The sequence below is a fragment of the Pituophis catenifer genome, unplaced genomic scaffold (assembly GCF_029215685.1).
Source record: "Pituophis catenifer annectens isolate HBS135680 unplaced genomic scaffold, rPitCat1.0.hap2 SCAF_7, whole genome shotgun sequence".
Lineage (NCBI taxonomy): Eukaryota > Metazoa > Chordata > Lepidosauria > Squamata > Colubridae > Pituophis > Pituophis catenifer.
This window is the reverse complement of record NW_027256887.1, coordinates 44,754,060-44,778,317: the sequence shown is the minus strand read 5'-3', so window position 1 is coordinate 44,778,317 and position 24,258 is coordinate 44,754,060. Positions and strand designations below refer to the sequence as shown.

The 24,258-nt window shown below is 42.3% G+C and overlaps 1 protein-coding gene across 1 annotated transcript; it reads right to left on the bottom strand.

Moving 5' to 3' along the window:
- On the bottom strand, positions 1 to 20,604 carry KCNMB4 (potassium calcium-activated channel subfamily M regulatory beta subunit 4). Its single transcript, XM_070947533.1, has 3 exons — positions 20,269 to 20,604; positions 11,731 to 11,858; positions 1 to 169 (listed from the first exon to the last, which is right to left on the bottom strand). The coding sequence occupies exons 1-3, from the start codon at positions 20,602 to 20,604 to the stop codon at positions 1 to 3; spliced, it is 633 nt and encodes a 210-aa protein (XP_070803634.1).
- Between the last annotated feature and the right edge of the window lie 3,654 nt (positions 20,605 to 24,258).

The window sequence follows — 24,258 nt, the reverse complement described above, 5'->3', positions numbered from 1 at the left end:
TTAGGAATGCTTCCTCTTCTTCATAGTTTCTGCTTTGACAGCCAAGCTCTTTGCACAGATGGTCAAGATCACAATTAGGACTCCAACCAGGAATGTGACCACTGGCCAAAGGAAGCAGTGCAAAAGAACAGATTCGTCATGTGTACGTTGTAGCAATACATCATCTGGTCTGTAATAGGAAAAACAGCAGAATTATGGGTGGAGAGTTAGAATCAGCCATCTATGAACCATAAAAGATACAGTATGTTGTTGGCAACATCATCAGAAACAATGTACTGTACTGATTTCTCTACATTTTTACAACAATCAGATTTTCAGGGAAGAAACTAAATTAAACACAATTGATCTTGATATGTTCTTGGATATGTTAATATTTTTGGAGCCCTGGTGGTACAGTGGTTAGAATGCAGTATTGCAGGCTGACTCTGCCCCCTGAAAGGAGTTCAATCCTGACCGGCTCAAAGTTGACTCAACCTTCCATTTTCTGAAGTCAGTAAAATGAGAGCCGAGATTATTGGGGGCATTATGCTGATTCTATAAACCACTTGGAGAGTGCTGTGAAGCACTATGAAGTGGTTATAAGTGCTATTGCTTTGCTATTGTGTACAGTTCTAAGTCTCGTGAAATTAAAATGTTTGCTTGTTTTTTTAATTTAGTTCCTTATTTTTAACACAGTCACAGATTAAAAATTATCTCAGAAATACCACTGCTATATATGCAATAGTTTCCACTGCATTATACCTACTGGCACCCACTGAACACAGTGCAAATTCCAGCTTGCATGTGCACAGTTCCTAACAAAGTACAAAGTTAAATGCAATATACTTCTGAAAATCAAATTGCATGTTTAACTATTCATATGTAGCTGCTTGTATATTTAAAATAAGAAAACAATGAATATTTATTTATTTATTTGTTTATTTGTTTCCATTTCTATACCGCCCTTCTCCAATAGGACTCAGGGCGGTGAATAGCCAGAGTAAAAAACAGAACATACAAAATTTAAAAAACAATTTTAAATGATTAAATATTTTTGGCCGTAATTTAAAAACAACCCAATTTAAAATCAGTTTAAAATTTAACTCAAGCCAGCCCAGCTAGTTGAAATAAATAAGTTTTCAGGGCCCGACAAAAAATCCGGAGGTCTGTTATTGTACGTATCTCTGGGGGGAGGTTGTTCCAGAGGGTGGGCGCCGCCACAGAGAAGGCTCTCCCCCTGGGGGTCACCAGCCGACATTGTCTGGCGGACGGCACCCTGAGGAGGCCCACTCTGGCCGGTGGGAGGCTATTGGTGGCAGAAGGTGGTCTCATAAATACCCCGGCCCTAAGCCATAGAGCGCTTTAAAGGTGGTCACCAACACCTTGAAGCGCACCCGGAAGACCACTGGGAGCCAGTGCAGCTCGCGCAGGAGAGGTGTCACATGGGAGCACCCCGTCACCCCCATAATCCCCCACGCGGCCGCATTCTGGACCAGCTGGAGCCTCCGGGTGCACCCCAGGGGGAGCCTCATGTAGAGAGCGTTGAAGTAGTCCAGGCGGGAAGTGACGAGTGCCTGAGTGACTGTGTGTAGGGAGTCCCGATCTAGAAAGGGGCGTAACTTGCGTATCAGGCGAACCTGATAAAAAGCCCCCCTGGCCACAGCCGTCAAATAATCTTCTAAAGACAGCCATGCATCCAGGAGGACGCCCAAGTTACGAGCCCTCTCTGTGGGGGAGAGTGATTCGCCCCCAATAGCCAGCGATGGCGTCAGCTGGCTATATCGGGATGCCGGAAGCCACAGCCACTCGGTCTTGGAGGGGTTGAGTCGGAGCCTGTTTCTCCCCATCCAGGACCGCACGGCCTCCAGGCACTGGGACATCACTTCAAGGGCATCGTTGGGGTGGCCTGGGGTGGAGATGTACAGCTGGCTGTCATCAGCATACTGATGGAACTCCACCCCGAAGCCACAGATGATCTCACCCAGCGGCTTTACATAAATGTTGAACAGAAGGGGCGAGAGGACCGACCCTTGTGGCACCCCACAAGCAAGGTGCCTCGGGGTCGACCGCTGCCCCGTCAACACAGATTGCAACCGGTCAGAGAGGTAGGAGGAGAACCACTGCAAAACGGTGCCCCCCACCCCCAGCCCCTCCAACCAGTGCAACATGATACCATGGTCGATGGTATCAAAAGCCGCTGAGAGGTCTAACAGGACCAGGATAGAGGAGCAACCCCTATCCCGAGCCCTCCAGAGATCATCCACCAACGCGACCAATGCCGTTTCCGTGCTGTGTCCAGGCCGGAAGCCGGACTGGAGCGGGTCTAGATAGACAGCTTCATCCAGGAACCGGGAAAGCTGCTGCACTACCACACTCTCAACAACCTTCGCAACGAAGCGAAGGTTGGAGACTGGACGATAGTTAGCCAAAACAGCCGGATCCAGAGAGGGCTTCTTGAGGAGGGGCCTCACAACCGCTTCTTTCAAAGCGGCCGTCAGGACCCCCTCACTCAAAGAAGGGTTAACAATCTTCTGGAGCCAGCCTCGTGTCACCTCCCGGGAAGCCAGTACCAACCAGGAGGGACATGGGTCCAATAAACATGTGGTCGCGTTCAGCCGTCCCAGGACCCTGTCCATGTCTTCGGGAGCCACAGGATCGAACTCCTCCCAGATAACACTCTCAAGACCTGCCTCAGTCATCCCGTCTGGACATACCTAGTCAGAGGCCAGCCCTTCCCGAATCTGAGCGATTTTGTCATACAGATACTGCACAAAATCCTCAGCTCGGCCCTGCAAGGGGTCATCCCGCACTTCCAGATGGAGGAGGGAGTGGGTCACCCTAAACAGGGTGGCCGGGCGATTATCTGATGATGTGATAAGAGCGGCAAAATAGCTAGATTTCGCCGCTTTTATCGCCACTAGGTAGGTCTTAATATGAGACCTCACCAGTGTTCGGTCGGATTCGGAGCGGCTGGTCCTCCAACTACTCTCCAGGCGTCTTTTCCGGCGCTTCATCTCCCTCAGCTCCTCGGAGAACCAAGGAGCTAGGTGAGTTCAGTGCCAGGTCAGAGGCCGCAAAGGCACGACACGGTCCAAAGCCCCGGCGGCCGCACTATCCCAGGCGGCCACCAGGTCTTCAGCCGAGTCATGAGCCAGAGTCTCAGGAAATGGCCCAAGCTCCATCTGGAACCTATCAGGGTCCATCAGGCGCCTGGGGCGGAACCACCTGGTCAGTCCCACCTCTCTGCGGCGGGGTGCAGCGGTTAGAAAGTCCAGTAGAAGGAGCGAGTGGTCAAACCATGACAAGGGTTCGATGGCTATATCCCCTATATCAAGGCCACTCAACCACTGACCAGAGACAAAAACTAAGTCCAGAGTGTGTCCACCTGTGTGAGTGGGGTCATGAATTAACTGAGTAAGGTCCATGGCCGTCATGGAAGCCAAGAACTCTCGAGCCACCTCAGACGTTTCACCGATAGATGGCAGATTGAAATCCCCCATGATAGCAAGTCTGGGGGTATCCACCACCACCTCGGCTATAACGTTAAGCAGCTCGGGCAGGGCCGTTGCCACGTGGCAGGGAGCCAGGTACGTGACCAACAAGCCCATCTGTACTCCATGACCCCACTTCACAAAGAGGGACTCACATCCAGCTATCTGTGGAACAGTGGTCTCCCTTGGATCCAGACCTTCCTTTATAATAACCGCCACCCCCCCCCGCCCCTGCCCTGATCCCTCGGCTGATGGAATGCATGGAAGCCTGGTGGGCATATATCCACGAGGGGAACTCCCCCCTCCTGGCCCAACCAGGTCTCCGTAATGCCCGCTAGGTCCGCCTCCCCCTCCTGAATAAGATCGTGAATGATGGGGGCTTTATTAACAACGGACCTGGCATTGCATAACATCAGCCAAAGGCTCTGGCCCTGAGAATCTGGACAGCCTGGGGAACGAGAAAAGCATTGGGGACCGGAGTGTGCAATCGCTCTAAGATAGCGAGTGCGCATTCCCTGAACATGATGTGGTCCCCAGCTTCCACCATATCTGCCCCTCCCACTCACTATACTGATGGAACAGCCCTCTTTAAATCGAACTCCAACCCCCTCCCTGACCTCCGGTTCTATGTCCCTAGTGTCGCAGCCCTTCGCTGAGGCTGGTCTTGAACCCGGTGGATTTCCCCCAGAACCCACCCTAATCCCCCCCGAACCCCTTAAAATTTTTATTAAAAACCCACTAAAAAACCCACTTAAAAAACCCCTCAAACTCTTCTTTGCCGCATGCCATCTCTCGGGGCTCCAAAGTCCATCATCAAGATAGGTCCTCGATAACGAAGAGGGCCAAACCTGCGAGAGGGGGGAATCTCGCAGGGCACGAAGTTCATTCCCCAAGTACATCTGGACATCAAGGGGGGTGATAATCCATGGCCAATAGCCAGGGGACAATTTGATGTTATCACAGTCAGAAGGAGTGAATGCCGGACTTCAATAGAATTCCAATGGAACACGTAGGACCTCATTGCCCTCTCACGGCAATGGCAGGAGTAAAATGCTGTTTCGGACCGGTAAAGAGTGACCCAGCCCCCCTCTCACAGCGGCTGGTCAACCACGATCGTCCAAAGAACCGGAATTGAGACATAACAAGCATGGGACTGAATGTCTTTCCAAGACGTACTATGTAACACATCAGTTGGGAGAAATAAACATTTCTAAGGTGTTTATAAACAGAATCTGAAAGAAGGATGGCTATCTTAGAAACATGCTTCCAAATTAAGTACTTATAGGGGAAGAAAATCATTGAGAATTGCCTTCATAGACCCCAAACTTGAAGATTATTGAAAAACCATGTGGAAATCTTAAACAAGCAGTGAATGCAAGAAACATAAGAATATTTCCAAACTTGAAGAGCAGGAAGCAATTCCAAAAACAAGAACAGAAGGGCTCTTAGATGGGTACAGAAAGCAGTCAGAAGCTACAGATTTAGGTTCTGCCATCAATTTCATGCTGCTTCTATCACAAATGGGAGCATCACAATTCTTCAACTACTTGTGTCAACAAGGATTTCCGCATAGACACATTTTCCATTATGGAAGATTTTGGGGAGAACTACTGGTACTGTACCATTTTGCCCATGTATAGTAAATATTGCTTGGAATAGTTCCAGATGCTGCTTGTCACTTGCTCACAGCACTACATTTCCTATGCAGCAGGACTTGGCTGAGATTAATAAGACTTGTGCTTTCTTCCTCTGTCTCCTTAGGCTCTTTCTAACCATGAGATGATTGATCTTCTGGAAGACCAGAATTCTTATAATTTGTAAATAAATAAAAATCTTGCACCATGCAAACAAAGTATATGGAAACTCTGATTATGTGCCTGCAAATTCACTCCTGCTCCATCTTCTATCTTCCTTAACCCCACCAACTTGTTAGGCAGGCTACTTCTTCTGGAAATAATACTAGCACTAGCAGTGGATATTTATTTTAGTACTACTAGTAGTTATTTATTAATATTTAACAAATCAATAGAGCATAGTTGGGCCATGAAAAAAAGCAGGAGGAAGCTCTACTGGTGTTCCTGTAAACTCATTCCCTCTTCTACCCACCAACTTGTTAGATGGATATTTCTGGACATGGGAATATTGATCTTCTAAAAGACTGGCATTCCCTAATCAGAAATTCCAATAACTCTGTATTCACTCAGAACATGGTTAATTAAATTTTCCATTTCAAGCTTATGCCAGGGACCCTCAACTCTGTCCTGCCACGTGTATGAAGACAAATTGATGGTTGTTTTTCTAATGGCAGATGGTGCTGGATAAAGAGACAAAAGAAAAAGTAGTCAAGGAATCAACCAATCACTGCTTTGAAACATTTCCTTATTAAAGCTGTAAGGTCAGTACCACTTGCCAGCCTTGTTCCAGAGACACATGAAGCTCAACTGACTGAGTGACCTGTGGAAATAGTACAATTTATGCTGATATACCTTTTCTATTTGACTCAAGGATGGAAGGAATGCATATTAATCTTTCTACTTGAGAGTGTTTTTAGTTTATCTTTTATAAGACTAAACCAGAATCTTCTCACTTCTTTAATCAACAAAACAATATGTGTAGTTTATAACCATAGAGACACAACCAAGTTAAAGAGGGTTTGTGATCTTTTCATGAGGGGCTCTCTGCCTGCATTTGGATTCAGCAGTTGGTTGCCACTTAGAAGAGAAAACAGCCAACTAAGATGACAAAATAAAGGTTGGCAGATGTTCTATTCTCTAAAAGCAGAACATTCTATTCTCTAAAAGCCCTTATTACAGAGGGTTCCTTTGCTACAACAAAGCAATTATCCTACGATGGATGACTCTGAAGTGCAGTATAATGCTCTGCAGATGGTTATTATCTATTGCATTCTTTCATTTAGTAACTCTAAACAAATATTTGGGCACAGCATTTATCCTGACATAGAATAAAAGATACCAGTGAGCCATGTTACAGCTGCCAAGTCACAATGGAAAATAAATAAACAGTAGACTTAATTTGGCACTTAATGAGTGAAGAGATACATACCTGCTGAACTCTAGTTGTTGCAGAGAATGAGATAGAGAGATATAATACAAGTCTACTGTATGTGTATAGAGAGGTAACTATATATTGTATAGCAAGGTGAAAACATATTTCACTATAAGTAACCCTGTGTGAAGATTTTTCCCTCCTCCTATGAAATCTGCGCCAAGAGGCCATAGTGGAGTCTCCAACCTTTTTGAGTTATAGGGTTGCTGTTAGTGGTGGGATTCAAATAATTTAACAACCGGTTCTCTACCCTAATGATTTTTCCAACAACCAGTTCATCAAACTGCTCAGAAAGTTAACAACCGGTTCTCCCAAAGTGGTGCGAACTGGCTGAATCCCACCACTGGTTGCTGTTGAAATCTGCATCTGTTGTGAGTGTACTTATAGCCTGGTTGCCCATCAACAGAATAGCTGCAAAAATGGTCAGTCACAGTCACAAAATGACTATTTACTGAAAGACTGTCTGGTGAGGCTGTATTTGCCACCCACTAACTCCCCAAAGACAGTTTAAGTAACTCAACTATGACTAGTACATTTTCAATTATGAATTTTCTCCTTCTTCCCTTTTATAAGTTATTGTTCAGTAAAGAGAAACATGCCAGAGACAAAAGGCTAAACATCATTGGCAGCAGAATTTAGTTCATGAGTATGAAACACAAGGGGTTCAAGACCAAACTAACCAGAAGCCTATGCAATCAATTCCAACACTGAGATCACAAAGTAATTAAGACCAAGGCAATAAGCCAAAAATTTGTTGCAGATCATCTCTCAGCATTGTATTCTTGTTGGCTGTTTGCTTTTGAAAAGGAATGTTCCTGAAGGGGCTCCTGAACTTTCAAGTTCAGGAGTGTTTTTGTAGAAACAGACAAATCAACATAAGAAGCACCAAAGTTTACTGTATACTGAGAATTATTTCAGGAAAAAGCTAAATCCAGACAAGAAGAGTTGGAATAATGTTATTATGTGGCAGATCTTGTGACCTAGGCACAATGGAGGTTCTGGTCATCTGAAAAGTTCTCCTGGATCTCTTTGTGAGTCTCAATCTCAGGATAGGAGTAGGAAAGCAAAAATGGGCAGTTTGTATGTTGAGATTATGTTGTGGGCACTGTCACAAAAGAGCTAGCAAGTGGGAGGCCACCTACGTTAGTCTGTAGTGGCAAAAAACAAGACTCTGGTAATACCTTTTCTGACTAGCAAATGTTATTTAAAAGCATAAACTTTCAAGAACTGCAGCTCTTTTGATTGATTGATTGATTGATTGATTGATTGATTGATTGATTGATTGATTTCCATCAAGTCAGTCTTGACTCTTAATAACCAAATAGATAGGGTTTCTCCATGATGATCTATTCTTAATCTGATTCTTCAGGTTTTCCATTGTTGCACAGTCACTGTAACTGAGTCCATCCTCCTTGCTGCTAGCCATCCTCTTCTTCTCTTTCTTTCCATCTTTTCCAGCATTACAGCTTTCTCTAGGAAGCCAGGTCTTTGCATAATGTGTTCAAAGTAGGATAATTTGAGCCTGGTCATTTGCCCCTTGAGTGAGAATTCTAGATTGATTTGTTCGATGATCCATTTGTTTGATTTCTTAGCTGTCCTTGGTATTCTCAGGAATCTTCTCCAACACAATACTCTTCCTATCTTGCTTCTTCAAAGTCCAACTTTCACTTCCATAGGAAGTCACAGGATGTACCATTACAGGCTGTCCTGGAGTTATGACCAAATTTGTTCAGCAACTGTATGAAGTTGCAGTGGCACTGAATGAATGGTATTTATGTGGGGTCCTTGACGTTACAGCTGTTGCAGTGTCCCCATAGACACCTAATCAGAATTCAGGCACTTGGCAGCCTCCCTACACTTACAACTGCCAGGGCTCTTCAACTGTTGCCCTCCCCATCCCTGTCCTGCAGAGTGGCACTCCTCAGCAGCAGTGGCAGTACTGGACCTGAAGTAGAGGCCCAAGGCTTTCCGTAGTTTCATCCAGCCACCACTAACCGCAGGCTTCTACTTCAGCCCCAGGGCCACTGAGCAGTACCACCTCAAGCATCATCCTTAATGTGCATAGCACAAAGCCCCAACCATCCCTTCCACCCTCCTGTCCTACACTCCACTCACAGTGCTGCCTAAAAGCACTGCTGCCCCAGAGGACCTTTGCCATTTTTCTCCTATTGCTGATGAGATGTACCCAGCCTGATCCTATATAAGGCAGATGCTGCCCGGGTTAGGCCTTCTTCCCAAGGCTACCCACACCGTTCTCCAAATAGCACAGACCACTGTCACAATGTTTCTGAGGCTTTCTAAAATGTCACCAGAAGGCTGCACCAAATCATGTTGGCTGTTCTACAGTTTTTCGGACAGTGTTCAAAAAGTTTCTGAAACCAAACCAACAGTTGATGATCCATTACTACAGCAAATTACTGAACCTACAATTAGACTTTCAGAATTTTAACTGCCTACTTCACAGGTGGTAGTGTAATTCTATTGTCTGGATATCACAAGAGGGTCTCTCATGTCTCTGAATGGTCCCAAACCAATGTTTGAGCAATGTAGCACAAAGGGGTCAGGTCCTTTTAATACAAAGTGAGGGGTTTTTTTTTTCCAGTTTTCAGAGCAACTGGCAGTCCAGTTGACTCATCAAGTCAATTAATAGTTGCACTTCTGCAAATTGAAGCAGTCATAATGCTGCACCAATTCTAGAATCATCTACCTCTAGCTTGCTGTTATACTTCAGAAACTGGATATTTCTGCCAGGTCCCTGCATCTCTTTTCTAAGTCTTGCCAACACTGGCTTTTTCCAAGGCTAGTAGGTGCTTCTGTAAGACTTGCTTCTGTAGGCTTCTGTAAGACTTGCCAGGGATATAAGCTCTTTCCTGCATTTCCATCTTCCCCCCAATCTGTCATGTGGCTTCTAATGCTGCAACTGAGTCACGCTGGCCACCACCTTTTCCAGATGCTGTTACTGCAGCCACTGCCAAGCTCCTTGATAATGATCTCATTCCAAACCTTTTCCTTTGGGTATTCTTCAGTCAAGCCACTCTAACCTATCTCAACAGTCTCTGCTGCATATGGTGTACCCAGCACTTATCAAACCTCTCTAGTTTCTTCTTCTTCTTCATGGACACTTTGTCCACCATTCCCAGCACACTAATGTCCCCCATGTCACCACTTCATGTGCAGCAGTGCAGATGGCAAACCCATTTACAGAAATGCAGCCATTTTAAAGGAGGAAACGCAAACATTTCTCCTTGTTCTGTATTTCCTCTTTCCAGATTTGCAGTTGACCATTTTATTCTGGGAGGGTCTAATTGGAGCACAGCAGGGGTGAAATCCAGGAGGTTCTGACAGGTTCTGGAGAACTGGTAGCGGAAATTTTGAGTAGTTTGGAGAACCAGCAAATACCACCTCTGGCTGACCCCAGAGTGGAGGTGGAAATGGAGATTTTGCAATATCCTTCTCCCAGGAGTGGGGAGGGAATGGGGATTTTGCAGTATCCTTTCCCTGGAGTGGGTGGGAATGGAGATTTTGCAGTATCCTTCTCCTCCCACATCCACCAAGCCATGCCCACCAAGCCACAGAACCAGTAGTAAAAATTTTTTGATTTCACCACTGGAGCACAGGAACATTCTAAATTCTAAAGTGCTGGTTAGAAGTTGATGCTTCTAACATCAGGTTGTTTCCTCCCCTTTTTAATTTTACAAATCTTTACCTGAAATTAAAACCAGGAAAAACAAATATTGAGAAAGATGAATTATGCCTGTGAAAAAAATGCTATCTTTGTCTTATCTAAATTGAGGTTTGGGAGCAGAAATACTTTTCATCAATTCCTGGTGAGTTGCTAAGTTTTTCCAAAATCTTCAAATGATAAAGGCAATGTTATAAGGAAACAGCATAGATGATATAATGATAATGATGATAATTTATTAAATTTGTATGTTGCCTGATGTTTCCAGGGTTTGTTTATGCTCTTGGTTAGAGGTAAATTGGGAAAGACCATGAATCTTAATCTAAATTTCATCCTAGGGACTTGTCATTCATTCTAGATGAATGGCAAACTCATTCCAAGGAGTATATGCTGTAATCAACTAAGATTATGGTTTAGACCTCTGGAGTCCTTAAGATGCCTATGGTTATGACCTATAATTGCATAATAGTCAGCTGCAAAGAAATATGGAGTGTCTGTATCTATCTCTGTATCTCTTTATCTATACTAAAATGGTACAGGTAGTCATTGATTTATGACTACAATTGAGCTCAAAATTTCCATTGCTAAGCAAGATATTTGTTAAGTAAATTTTCTCCCATTTTACAACCTTTCTTGCCACCGTTGTTAAATGAATCACTGCAGTTGTTAAATTAACAACACAGTTGTTAGGTGACTCTGGCTTCCCCATTGATTTGCTTATCAGAAGATCACAAAAGGTGACCATAGGACCGCAGGACATTGCAACTGTCACAAATGAGTCAGTTGCCAAGCATCTGAATTTTGATCATGTCATTATAGGGATGCTGCAATGGTCATAAGTGTGAAAAGTCTCTTTTTTCAGAACTATTGTAACTTCAAACGGTCACTAAACAAACTGTTGTAAGTCAAAGAATACCTGTATAGGGTCTCCTGCTTGAGAGGGGGTTGGACTAGAAGACCCCCAAGGTCCCTTTGAACTCTGTTACTCTATCTACTCTACTCTACTCTACTCTACTCTACTCTACTCTACTCTACTCTACTCTACTCTACTCTACTCTACTCATTTCATCTTCATCTTTGTTTACATTAGAAACATCCTGCTCTTCAAGCTGTTCATTATAACTTCCTTGCTAATAGTGAATATAAGAACGATCCTGTTTTCATTATTGTTACTAGTAGAAGTATTTTAATATGTCTAGAAGACAAATTGTTATTTGTTTGTTTTTACTACAAAATTCTGTTCTCAAAGGTCAGGAATCAATCAAGATTTATATGGGGGGAAAATGTCCTGCACTCAGAATACCAACCAGGAATATACCTTCAGCTATGCAAAACCTAGTAGTTTGACTTCCAAAGAGACAAGGTTGTATTTAGACCTGAGCCTTGATTTAGCTCAACTCTATCCTTAAATTTTGTGCACAACAAGCAAAGATACCAAAAAAAAAAAACAACAACCAGCGGGAGTGGAGATAATATATACAAGTCAACTCATAGATGTGTGAAGATACTTACCTGAGGTGCTGATTAAAGTAGCAAGTGAAAGGCTGAGAACCTACTTCGTCTTCCCAATAAATCTGCCAGTGCATTACAATATCAGAGTTCTTCTCGTTTTCCCGTTCACAGGGGGGGATGTATGAACACTATGGAAATAAAAGGTCATTAAATGGCGTCTTTTTAGTATGCAGCATTTCAACTTGGCTCTTCCTTAACAGTTTTCATAATTAAATTTAAACCATATGCCTCAGAAATTCAGCAAAAACACAAGTGAGAGATTTAAATGAATACTGTTGTGAATATTACTATTCAAGAATGGTCACTGAACACTGAAATTCTTCTATTCAAAGGAACTGAATTTTCTCCATCTCTCCCTGTGCACATCTCCAGCCTCTAATTTTAGACAGTTACATAAAAAGGGTGTGACACAATAGAATAAAATTCAATTTGTGCCTGGAAAGGCTTTAGTCTCACTAGTAGAGCTCTTATGTTCTTAAGAGCTCTACTAGTGAGACTAAAGCCTTTCCAGGCACAAATTGAATTTTTATGAGAAACTCATAAAAACGAGGACAAAAGCTTAGCTTTTACTTCCCGTATTGCATTTTAGAGATATGTTATGTTTTGAGTATATGCAATACTAGTAGTCCTCAACTTATGACCACAATTGAGCCCAAAATTTATGTTGCTAAGTGAGAAATTTGTTAAGTGAGTTTTGTCCCATTTTATGACTTTTCTTGCCACAATTGTTAAGTGAATCATTGCAGTTGTTGAATTAGTAACATAGTTGTTAAGTGACTCCGGTTTCCCAGATTGACTTTGCTTGTCAGAAGGTCACAAAAGGGGATCACATGACCCTGGGACATTGCAACCGTCATAAATGTGAATCAGTTATCAAACAGAACAGAACAGAACAGAACAGAATAGAACAGAACAGAATTCTTTATTGGGCAAGTGTGATTGGACACACAAGGAATTTGTCTTTGGTGTTTATGCTCTCAGTGTACATAAGGAGAATAAAATACATTCATCAAGAATAAAAAGATACAACACTTAGTGATAGTCAAGGTTACTAATAAACTATCAAATCGTACTAGGAAACAAATAAAAACAATATAAATTGAAAGATACAAGTAACAAGGTTGTAGTAATAAGTGGGAAGAGATAGATACTAGTAAAGAAGAGAAGAATAATAGTAATACAGTCTTAATAAATTATTTGACAGTGTTGAGGGAATTAGTTGTTAAGCAGAGTGATGGCATTCAGGAAAAAACTGTCTTTGGGTCTAGTTGTTCTGGTGTGCATTGTCCTATAGCGTCGTTTTGAGGGTAGAAGTTGAAACAGTTTATGTCCAGGATGTGAGGTTAGAGTTAGGTTAGCATCTGAATGTAAATCACGTAACCATGGGGATGCTGCAACAATCATAAGTGTGAAAAATAGTCATAAATCACTTTTTTCAGTGCCGTTGTAACAGTCACTAAGTGAACAGTTGTAAGTCGAAGACTACCTGTACTTTTGATGAATATGCTTTGCTAGCATTTCCCTACATGGCTGATATAAAATAATATTGTATTCACTAGGGAAGCTCCCCATTCAGTCCGGAATCTGCCCCAGATAGGCAATCCTGGAAATAGACTTTCCCCTCCTAAAAATTATTTCTCCAGGTACACAAATCTTCCCAAACAGGAACTCTTAGCTTCTTAGTGAGACATGCCTGACAATATGTAAATCCGAGGGTTGACTGTCAGCCCTATCTATTGGCTAGGAAGAACAAATGTTTCAAGAAAAGGGTGTTAGGGAAATCTTTTGCTTCAAAGGTAAAGGTTTCCAGTAGAGGACCTGTAATCGTTGTTGATTTATTTTTGTTTTAAACAGATTTATTGTCTTTGGCATCTTGATGACTCTGGTAACTGTCTACTTACTTTTTTGTCAAAATGTACTGCAAACTCAAGTTTTGTGTTTACTTCTACTTCAAGCTTTGAGCTACAATTTCACTGTGGATCTGTGACCAGTCTCAGTGCTGCTTTTTGTTAGAGACTGATGTTTAAAGAATCATTTTTTATTTTATGCTGCTTAGTGCCTTATTTACTTGCTTGTAAAGGACTTTGATAGTTTGACTACTTAAGATTATGAAGATGTTTTCTATTGTTCTTATTTTTAATACATTTTTTAAAAATTTTGCCTTGTGCTTTTCTGCTTCCATTCAAAAAAAAAGGAGGGGGAACTGTTTTCTGTGGTCATGTGGCTCAGAGGGCCACGTGACCACGTGACAAAGGGCAGGAGCTACAGATTTTAATTTCCTTTTTCATTACTATTAACACAATCATTACTGTAATTATTATTCCCAGTCTACTAACTAGTATGTGTTCAGGGATCCTGATTTGTCCCATATCTTAGGGTTAATGGGAGGGTAGAAGATAAAGCTATCCCCTATAAGGCAGTTGCCATAATAATTATCAAGAAGCTGCACCAAAGGAGGAAAGTAAGCCTAGGAATGTAAAACATAGTGGATTTCTGAGAGAGGGAGGTTGCATCCCCGAATCTTTCAACCTGTTATAAATATATGAATATAAAACATGCCACTTTTATTTCTAATCAAAATTAAAAATTAGATCCAGATTCAGAATGTGCATTCAATCTAACAGTTGTCTTATGAAATATAATCAAGCAATATAGTGGTCTGGCATTATCATTCTGGCCATTTTCTGACTGAGGCCAATGAGGAATTAGCAACACTGAGCAGCTAAGACTAGGAAACCAATCTGTCACCTTTTTGGGATAGTCATTATCTCTCAATGTGCCTAAGAAATAGAAAGAAAGTTGGGACGGCTGTGCAAAAAACAAACAACACATGACACAAACCTATAGATTTAATAGTCGACTTATCTGTTAGCTCACCATTAATTATAATTATCACAATAATTTCTCTGAGAACTTTACCGCCCCATTATTGAGAACTGCTGATAAAGATGAGTAACCCAAATAAAAACTAGAATGCAGAGATTTTTCAGGAGCTCAACAGCAAAGAGCACTCCAGAATGTCTCTTCCTTTCTATTTTTCAGGTGGAGAGGATTCTTACCATTCATGAGATTGAACATTCTGGGTACAGCACAGGAAGTTGCAAATAGACAAGGCAGTGAAATATTATATACTTTCATAGCAGACAGCTGCCTGGAACCGTCTTTCTCTGGTCCCCACACCTGCACTCCAACTCCCTAACATTCAGGCCCATCAAACTGGCAGCCTGCGGGCTGGATATGTCACGCGCAGACCACGCCCACCCCGGCTCCACAAAGGCAAAAAACATTGCACTATGTCACAATCCGACCCGTGATGCGATCGAGTTTGACACCCATATCTAACTGAATAAAAATACATTTTGTGCTCTTTTGGAGATAGAGTCATAGGCACCTTTGGCTGTTTAGCAGAACTAATGCTCAGTTGACTGTAACCACATGCACTTAAGATTCAGTACTGATAAACATTTATAGTGTTATACTATATCAGTCTAGCTTAGCATTCTCTATTCTGATGAGTATGACTTGACCTGTAAAACTGGAGGTTTGTTCCAACCCAGAAAGGTGAAATACTTTACAGTAAATGAAAATAGTAAAAATGAAAAGCAATGCAAAAGCAAAAGATGTTCAAGCCTTTTCTAATTTGACCTTTCTACTTCCCAAGGCTTCAAAGCTGTGCATCTCAGGCATAGACTAATACATCCGAATACAAAGATCACAATGATTATTTTAATTTATCTTCAGAACTAAAGCTTTTTAATTGTATTGATTTTTTTTAAAAAATAAACTCTTTTAGGAATTTTTTTCTATAGTATGTAGTTTAATTTTTTTAGCAATTATATTGAGGACCTTGTACCAATGACAAGAATCCAGTGATGCAAGGCTTAGGAAATAGCCTATTATTCTGTAATACTTGCACAACTATAAGACTAGAGTTATGATGTTGAATCAGACTATGGTACTATAGAAACTAGAAGATATTTTTATTGCTCCAAGCAGTGTTTTGGAAAGATTTCAAAAGGCAGCTAATTTGGTGTTCTGTGTAGGTACACATTGTGCTACAATATTAATTTAAGAGATGGTAGATAACTCCACTGAAAAATAAAAGGGTGAGAAGAATTTTAGTATATTTTTTAGTCTTCAGATAAAGATATCAATAACAATTCAAATCATTCGTATTTTTAAAAAGAATCTCTGCAGCTGAATAACATACTATATAGTGTTTCTCAAACTTGGCAACTTTACAATGTGCAGATTTCAACTTCCAGAAGTCCACACATCATAAAGGTGCCAAGGTTGGGAAACACTGAACATACTAGGTTAGTGGTCTTCAGTTTTCCCGAATCATACACAATGTGAGCTGAACATATTTGGAGAAAATCAGATTAGAGAAAACATTACTGATGATTAATGGCATATTTAAGGAAATAGGCAGCTGATTCACAAATGCATGTCTCTCACTTGACTTGCAAGTGTAAATGAATCTCACCTTGGGATTTGTTTTTAAACAATGAAAAGTGAGCAAATATTAATGAATAAATGAACTATTATACATCTAACAATGAAAGAACATTCACATTATCAATACCACTAACATTACAAACACAATACCTCTCAGTGGACAGTTAGTGATGAACTGGAATGCATCCTTATTTTAGGAAACAGGATGATCAAGCTTACAGTTACTATATCTGGTTTAGATATAGTAACTGTAACCTTCTTGTTTTTTCAAAGCAAAGTTGTTTTTGATAGTCAACAGAGCTATAATTCTAATATCTTTCAATATAGATCGCATACATGTAAAAAGTTCTATGTGAAAAAAATCTTGACAAAGCATCAAATCCTCCAGAACTTGGAAGTATTTGCCCCTTCACAATTCAGTGTTAGATGCTGGGATGTGAAGCTTATTCTTGCTCCTGAAACAAATTCTTCTATAGACATGACTTGATTGTCCTCAGAAATATACTCTACACTGAAGACCAATTTGTCATTTTGAACATTCTTCCTTGCCACCATTAAAGGTTAGCTAGTAGCGTATGTACTTATTTGGACGTTCATGAAAAGCAGCTTTGGGTTATATATTATTTTGAATTTAGATTGCAATCCTATACTTTCATAAGGGGAAATAACATAGAAGTGAGCATACAGATGACAACATGACTAAATAGTAATAATCAGAATATATATCCAACAGTTAATGTTTCTAGGTTTGTCTAATTGAATTATCCCCAATGACCTTTATTTAAACAAGTATAGCCTCTATTCTATAGTTAGTTTCATCCAATTAATTAGGGCAGCCCAAGCCAACAGGACTATTATTTCTCTCTAACACAGGAAAAAGGTAACTATTTTCGGTTCAAGGGCTGCACCTTGTCTTTGGATGTTTTTAAACTTTTAAAAAAATCTTTTTAAAATCCTTTCCTCCAAAAACAGGAAGGGAGGAACAGTTATGCATACTTTAAAACACAGATATATATTTTTAAAGAAGCCCTTCAGTGCCTCCAAGTCCTTGCCAAAAACTGGATGAATACAATGGGAATCTCTCGGATTTGCACAAGAGAATTGCAGGGCCTCATATGGCCAGAAATTGCTCGTCCCCTTTTTAGCACATATTGTCTTGTTCATGCACATGAAAACTCTTGCAGTTTATTTCCTATCAGTGCTGCCTTCTGAAAGCTTTTATTCCTTGCCTTTTTTCTTTATTCTTCAAAGTCAACTCATGCATCTCTTAAGCCATTATTTTGCAGCCAGAACTACTTGATAAATGTAGTTCCAAGGAATGAGATCCAAGAGGCACTTGTTAAATTTTCTTTTCTTTTTGTTTAGGATCATCTTTCATAATGGAAAAGGAAGCCTTGACCTTCAACTCTCATCTCTCTACAAGCTTTAACTCATAATATAACATATTTTTGAACCATTTAGATTTTACGTCTTTAACTTGGCAACATAAAGAACTTCACTAGGCACCGGAAGAAAAAAGCATTATCTCCAGCACAGAAATATTTAAAACACAAAACAATTTTTTCTTCCTCTGCTACAGATCAGAAAAGAAGACATTGCTAGAAGGCATTTAAGATTATTATTTGTTAAATAATATCAAAGGTAAAAGTGTCCATGTGAGTTGGACAACATATTGGTTAGAAAAAAATATTTGGCTGAAAATAGATTTTACTGTAGAATTTGTTATGTGGTCTTGAGATGATTCTGTTGGACTAGCAGAAATGGAAGAAGAAATTAAGTCCTTGAAAAGGGGGCAATCATGTTAGACATCAAAATAAAACTTGTTTCAGCATCTTGAAGATTACCCATCATCTTTCCACCAGCATTTACATATCTAAAAAATTATCTTTTCTCCATATTTCCTAACAAACACACATGTGTATGATGATTATTCACTTCTATCCGCTTTTAAGAAAGTTCATAGGTTTCCTGCCTTAAAATTATGCTAATGATTGTTGATAGTGATGACAGAATGAGACCAAAAGCCCTCAGTTTCAGGATATCTATCCTTGGACTAAGGTTATTCTTTTCTCTTTACTTTATTTAGAGTATATATATATATATATATAGACACACACACACACACACACACACACACACACACATATATATATATATATACACACACACACACACATATATATATATAAATTTATATTTTTTATTGCAGCATTTTATGAATGCCTGAGTTCCAAGCATATCAGCATATCATATCTGGATGGGATATTTTCTTCTCTTTTATTATCAATCACCCTGTATTGAGGGGATATCTTCACCCTGTAAGGAGGAGCACACCTTTCAGTTTCTCAAGTCCATTTTTAGATTGTTTCATGCATTATAGCCTGAGGAAAATGGCAGTTAGCATTCAACAGATGCTCTTGGAGAATAGTTAATCTAAGAGACTTTTTCCACTTTCTTCTCACAGATATGCCCCAGCAATTTGTTTTAGTAGCTTTATTGTGTCTGCAACTAATATCTGAAACAGGCAAGTCTCAGTTCTAATGTTGCAGTGGATTGAAGTAGCTTGTTGCTACTGTACTTAAGGACTTCCCCCTTTAAGTAGCAACAAGCCACAGTACATAGGATAATAGTTGGGGTTAGTGCCATTGTAGCCTGCTGCAGATTCTCTCTGATCATTGTCCTCTGCTTTGAGAAATGGGTGAGTCCAGCTCTTTCAAACTAGCTTTCCCCTCTACAAGCCATGTTCCAACCTAAATTCTTATGTCAGATGCCAACGATGTCAGAAGGGGGACTGCACAGTGGGTGAGAAGAAAAGCAGAGATTTGATTGGAGAGTAAAAAGAACCTCTACTTCCCCTTCGCTTGCTGCATCTCCTAACCCGAGTGCTTATCCAAAGACTGGAAGAAGGGTGGTGGCAAGTAAAGGGAGGTTAAGTTCTGACACAAGGTGCCCAAATGAACTTCATTAACTTGAACTGATTTTCTGTGATGTCATAAGCAGTGACCTTGCCTATTAACATCACTCAAGCTGCATACAATAACAGATCGTACTTATTTCTGGTTACTGTCAGTTCTAATCCCAAAGTAACCCCTTTGAATCAGGATCCGCTCAGCCTTCACTACAGAGCTGAAGCAAAACTGGTAGTGTTGCTCAGTTAGAGAGGAAAGCAGACGCAAAGGAGAAGAAGTTAGTATTCAGGAATATTGTAGAAAATAGACCAGAAGAAAAGGCATAGATTTCTTAGATATGGATGGTCCGGTTTGCCTCTGGCCATCTGCTCTAACCCTTTGGATCATTCAGTGTGTTTAGCAGCTACACTGTAATTTTGCTCACCCCGGAGTGGTCACGGCTACGTTGCACTGCCACAATCTTCCTGACTTTTCGGAAGAATCAGAAAGCCCCTATTTTGGGAAGGATCCAGCACTCCCACCGCTTTTCAATCAAAGACCAAGCCCATCTTAGCCCGAGTGACGGACGTGTGGAAACCTGCTCTGCAACTCCAGAAACCCCCGCAAGTTCCCAGTAGCTTTTGACCCAGGAAGTCTATGGAGATTCTCAGTCATCCAGGTCATGGTTGTCCCAAAGGTGCTTTTTTTTCCAGGAGGCAACTGGACTTTCTGGTTTTTCTTTGAAGACGCTTCGCTTCTCATCCAAGAAGCTTCTTCAGGTTTTGACCCAGGAATGCTATGCCGTTCCTTGGGACGGGAACAGGGGCGGAAGGGGGGTGTACAAGTGGTTTACCCACCAATTCTAGCAAGAGTTCCGAAATTCCAGGCTTCAGGTGCCAGGAGTTGGCTTCTTTGAACTACAGAGCTCTCCACCTGAGCCCGCTGCTAGCATAGTCCAACCTTCCTATACAGGTATCCCTAGTTACCCTCAGATACCTTGGCGGGCCGACCTGTCCGCCTCCCGAATAGCGCCAGGTCTTTCATTCCCACCTTTGCCCAAGAGCAGCAGAAATTTCGCCCCTTTTTCTCTCCAGCCCCGCTTCCCTAACCCCGGTTCTGAGCTGCGCTAAGAATAAAGCGGCATCCTTTGATCTCCGCCGAGAGACGGTTCGGCGCCGGGCGAGGCGCTTACCTTTGGGTTGGTGAGGAGCTGATGCTCGTCCGGGTGCAGGAGCGCCCGGGCGTTGGATTCGGAGTTGTTGACGTAGATCTGGAGGCAGGGGTACAGGGAGGTGCCCTTGCAGTCGGCGCCACACGTGAACGTGCACTCGAAAACCTCGCTGATCCGTTGCACCGACAGCACGGTGCAGTTGGCCGCCTTTCCTTGCAAATCCTGCAGGGCCGGGTTGAGCCAGCAGAAGCCCAAGATGAAAAGCGACAAGATAGCAGAAACGATGAGGAACAAGCCCAGCCGGATGGTTTTGTCTTCAGCTTCGGTGTATTCGTAAGCCACTCGGATCTTGGCCATCGCCCCGCCTCGGAGCAGGGAAAGCAGCGGAGCGGGGAGGGGGGCGTGAGTGGGGAGGGGGAGAGAGGCTGCAATCAATAGCAGCGATGCCTGGAGGTTGCTTTCCGCCCACCGGGAGACACAGGAAAACCAGCAGGCGAAGGAAGAGCTGGAGCGTCCGTCGAAGAAACTCCGGCCACTCGTTAGTGGCCGAGCCCACCTGCAGGGCTCGCTCCGGCTGGAAGGCGGCCCGGGAAGCGATGCCAGCCAGCAGCTGGCGCGCAGATCCGTTTGCGAGGCGGGCGGGCGGACGGACGGACGGGCGGGCGAGTGGGGAGAGAAAAAGTCAAGGCAGGGTGCGAATCGCCAAGGAAACGGCCCCTGGCTGCACCTCCTTCCTAGCGAGGCAAGGGGGCTTTCCGGCTGTCGGCCTCCTCCTCCCCCCAAGGGATCGGAGCCGGCCGGGAGCCTGCCAACATCTGCCACGAGGTAAGCTGCTTAGCGGAGGCGGGGGGCCGAGCGGGCTCCGACCTTGAGCTTCTGCCCCCTCCCATCGATGGCCTCGTGGGGCTCGCCATTGAGAAGCCGAGAGGGTGAGGCGAGGGATCCGCGGGCGGGCCAGCCTTCCAACGTCCGCCTCCCCCTCGGTTTACAGCGAGGGAACAGCTTGGCTCGGGATTATCCGCCCCGGCGATTTAAGCTCCGGAGGAAGCATTTGATTGCTTGTTTGGGTTAGGAGCCGCGAAAGGGAGGGTCCCGCAACCCTGAACGGGGCAGTGCCGCCGCCCCGTGAGAGCTGGGAAAGCGAGGCTGCCCGGGCACGCCGGCAGCGCGGCTGTTTTGGAGAGGAGGAAAAGGGCGGGATAAACCTCAGGGAGACACGCGGTATTTTTTTTTTCCCGCCTGCCGTTGAGCGGCCTCGACCTCGCACCCGAATCAGCCGAAGAGATCAGAACAAAATCGTCGATGAGTGGTGGTTGCTTTCTGCCCATTTGGGCTGCTTGCAAGAGGAACGCAGTCATAAATCGTCGGACCCCCATTTAGCACTGGGCACAAATGGTCAGGCTCAAATTCTCCCACCCCAGAGACATTTTGGGAAGACCCAGCTCTCTAGCAAAGGCTCTAATCTGGGACTGGTGGAATGAAAGACCAGAGGACAATCAGTAGAAGAGGAGATGGACTCGGTTACAGCAATGTTGTGCCCACCATGGACCAAAGACCTCAAAGGCCCATTTGGGAACAGATCCTCCTGGAAAAAATCTGATTGTTAAGAATTGATAGTGACTTGATGGCCTATAATCAATCATCAGTACCTGAATTGGAAATAGAACCAGCATTTTTTACAAAGCAGATTAATGTAATGAAGCGGGCTCTGATAGATGACCACTGGATAACTTTCTATTCACTCTATTCTAAAAAGCAATGCATCCGGTTGGAAAAAGTACAAACTCAGCCAAAATCCTTTTGGTTCCTCTAGGAGGCCTCTAAGTTGTCAGAAGAAAGGAACATTCTAATGACATACAGCTTAAAGGTTGGTTAGGTCAAGGGGATCCACATGAGTTAAAAGTTGTCTATCGTCAGAAGATGATTTGAGTCTATGCTTCAGTAATCTACAAAAAAGAATTATGACTGTTTTGCAAAGAAACTCTGTAATAAGGAAATGTCAATTAAAAATGATAAATGTATATGACCATATGAATTGCTGAGTTAACAGAATCCTTTGTCTAGAAGGGTATAAAACCATTGTACCTAATTTCTGTCTTTGTTCAACGCTTCATGTACAGAGCCTTGAACCTATTGCGCAATATATAAAATCTGTCTCTGATTAATCTAAAAGTTGTGTTTGTCTTATTAAATCCACAACAAGATGAATGAAAGGGCCTACGGAGAATGAGCATTCTTCATCTGCGATACTTAACTTTCATTATTGGAAAAACAATAAAGGTACTCAATCTATCACAGGAACTGGCCACTTTATATGTCCTATCCTATGAATTCAGCTAACTGCTACAATTGCTGTATATATTCACAATGTATGTTTAAAATGATACATCACCTGTTACTGAAACTTACAGAAACTTGAAGTATTGCAAAATGTCACCACTCAGCTCTGGATTCAGTCAAAGTGCACAGTTCTAATAATAAGTGAATACAATGAAACAAGCAATAGTAGCTCAAGACAGAATGCCTTTAAGATGGATTTTTAAAAAAAATTCAAAGGGCATGGAATCAACAGAATAGTATAATCAGGGAGACAGAAAGTAACCCTTTCAGCCTTTTTTTGTGTTCATACAAAAAACTACTTCCTCTGAAACTTGCATTTACTTGGAAGATAAAGCCAGAGTGAGGCTTAGGTTTTACTTACTCCTTTTTTTTACAAATGAACATTTCCTTTGTTCCTTATAAATTAAAACAAAATGGCTCTTTTGTATTACTTTGATGATTTCATTTTAGTTTTTATTATGCCACCCCTTCCCTGAAAAATCTGAAAAAAAATCACTTTTTTTTCTTCCATTATCACTGCAATCCTGTGAAAATGTAGGCTAATTGTTTAAAAAGAAAAGCAGGAATATTCAAAGCCCATCAAGTACTTCTTTACGTAACACCTAATTAAATTGTGGCAAGTGCTGCCATCAGAGGTGATGAATGGAAACTGTTTTCACAAGAAGCTAGACAAATTCCTGGAAGATTGGACTGTTAGAAACCCACCAGCCTTGGATTACAAAGGAGTGTGATGGCTCAGGGGTTAAAGAACCTGAGCTTGTTAGCTGGAGAGCTGACAGTCCAGGTTCCAGACCTGAGCTTATTTGCTCCAGCTCCTGCCCACCTAGCAGCTCAAAAGCATGCAAATGCAAGTAGATTAATAGGTACCACTTCAGAAGGTATTAGCATCCTGTGCGGCTTTAGTGTATAGCCATGCTGGACACATGACCACAGAAATTGTCTTCAGACAAGGCTGGCTCCCTCGGCCAAGAAACAGAGATGAGCACCATGCCCTAGAATCGGGCATGACTGACAGGGAAACATTTACCTTTACCTTGGACTACAAGCAGCCTAGCTTAAATTCCACCTGCTAGGAATAATAAAGGTGCTTTTGCTCTTCTGTTGTACTTTTGAGTTTTCCTGGATACATTCCTGGATTCCACTCTTGGACATTGGTTTAATCCAAAAAAAGTGCCCTGAAGGGTTAGTCCAAGTTGAGAGAGTGTCCAACATAATGCCATGCAGTTATGGAGAGGATGTTTCTCATGCTTTCCTGTAATAGTAATAGTATTGTTAAAATTGGGGGAGACTCAAGTACGATCTGCCTCCTATTGCCTTTCTCTTTCTGCATTGTTGTTTCCAACCCTTTTTATCCTCCTTACTCACGATATTCATTCTTTTTTCACCACACATCTTCCTTTTATGCTGAGGCTATAAAGAGTGACTCAGAGGGATATTGAGGAAAGAAATAGGAAAAAAAGGCAACAGGCAGCTTGGAGGTCTCTGATTTTCTTCCTGACAGCATCCCTCTGATCATTGATAGCTGCAGCCTACATTAAAGGTTGCAGTCACTCCTTTCTCTCCCTCTTCTTTTTGCTTTCATGGGCAATGGTCTTTCTGCAAAAGGAAAAGGTTGCATTTGGTGGGCATTAATTGATAGGAGATGACTTTCAAAATTATAGCAAGAATTGC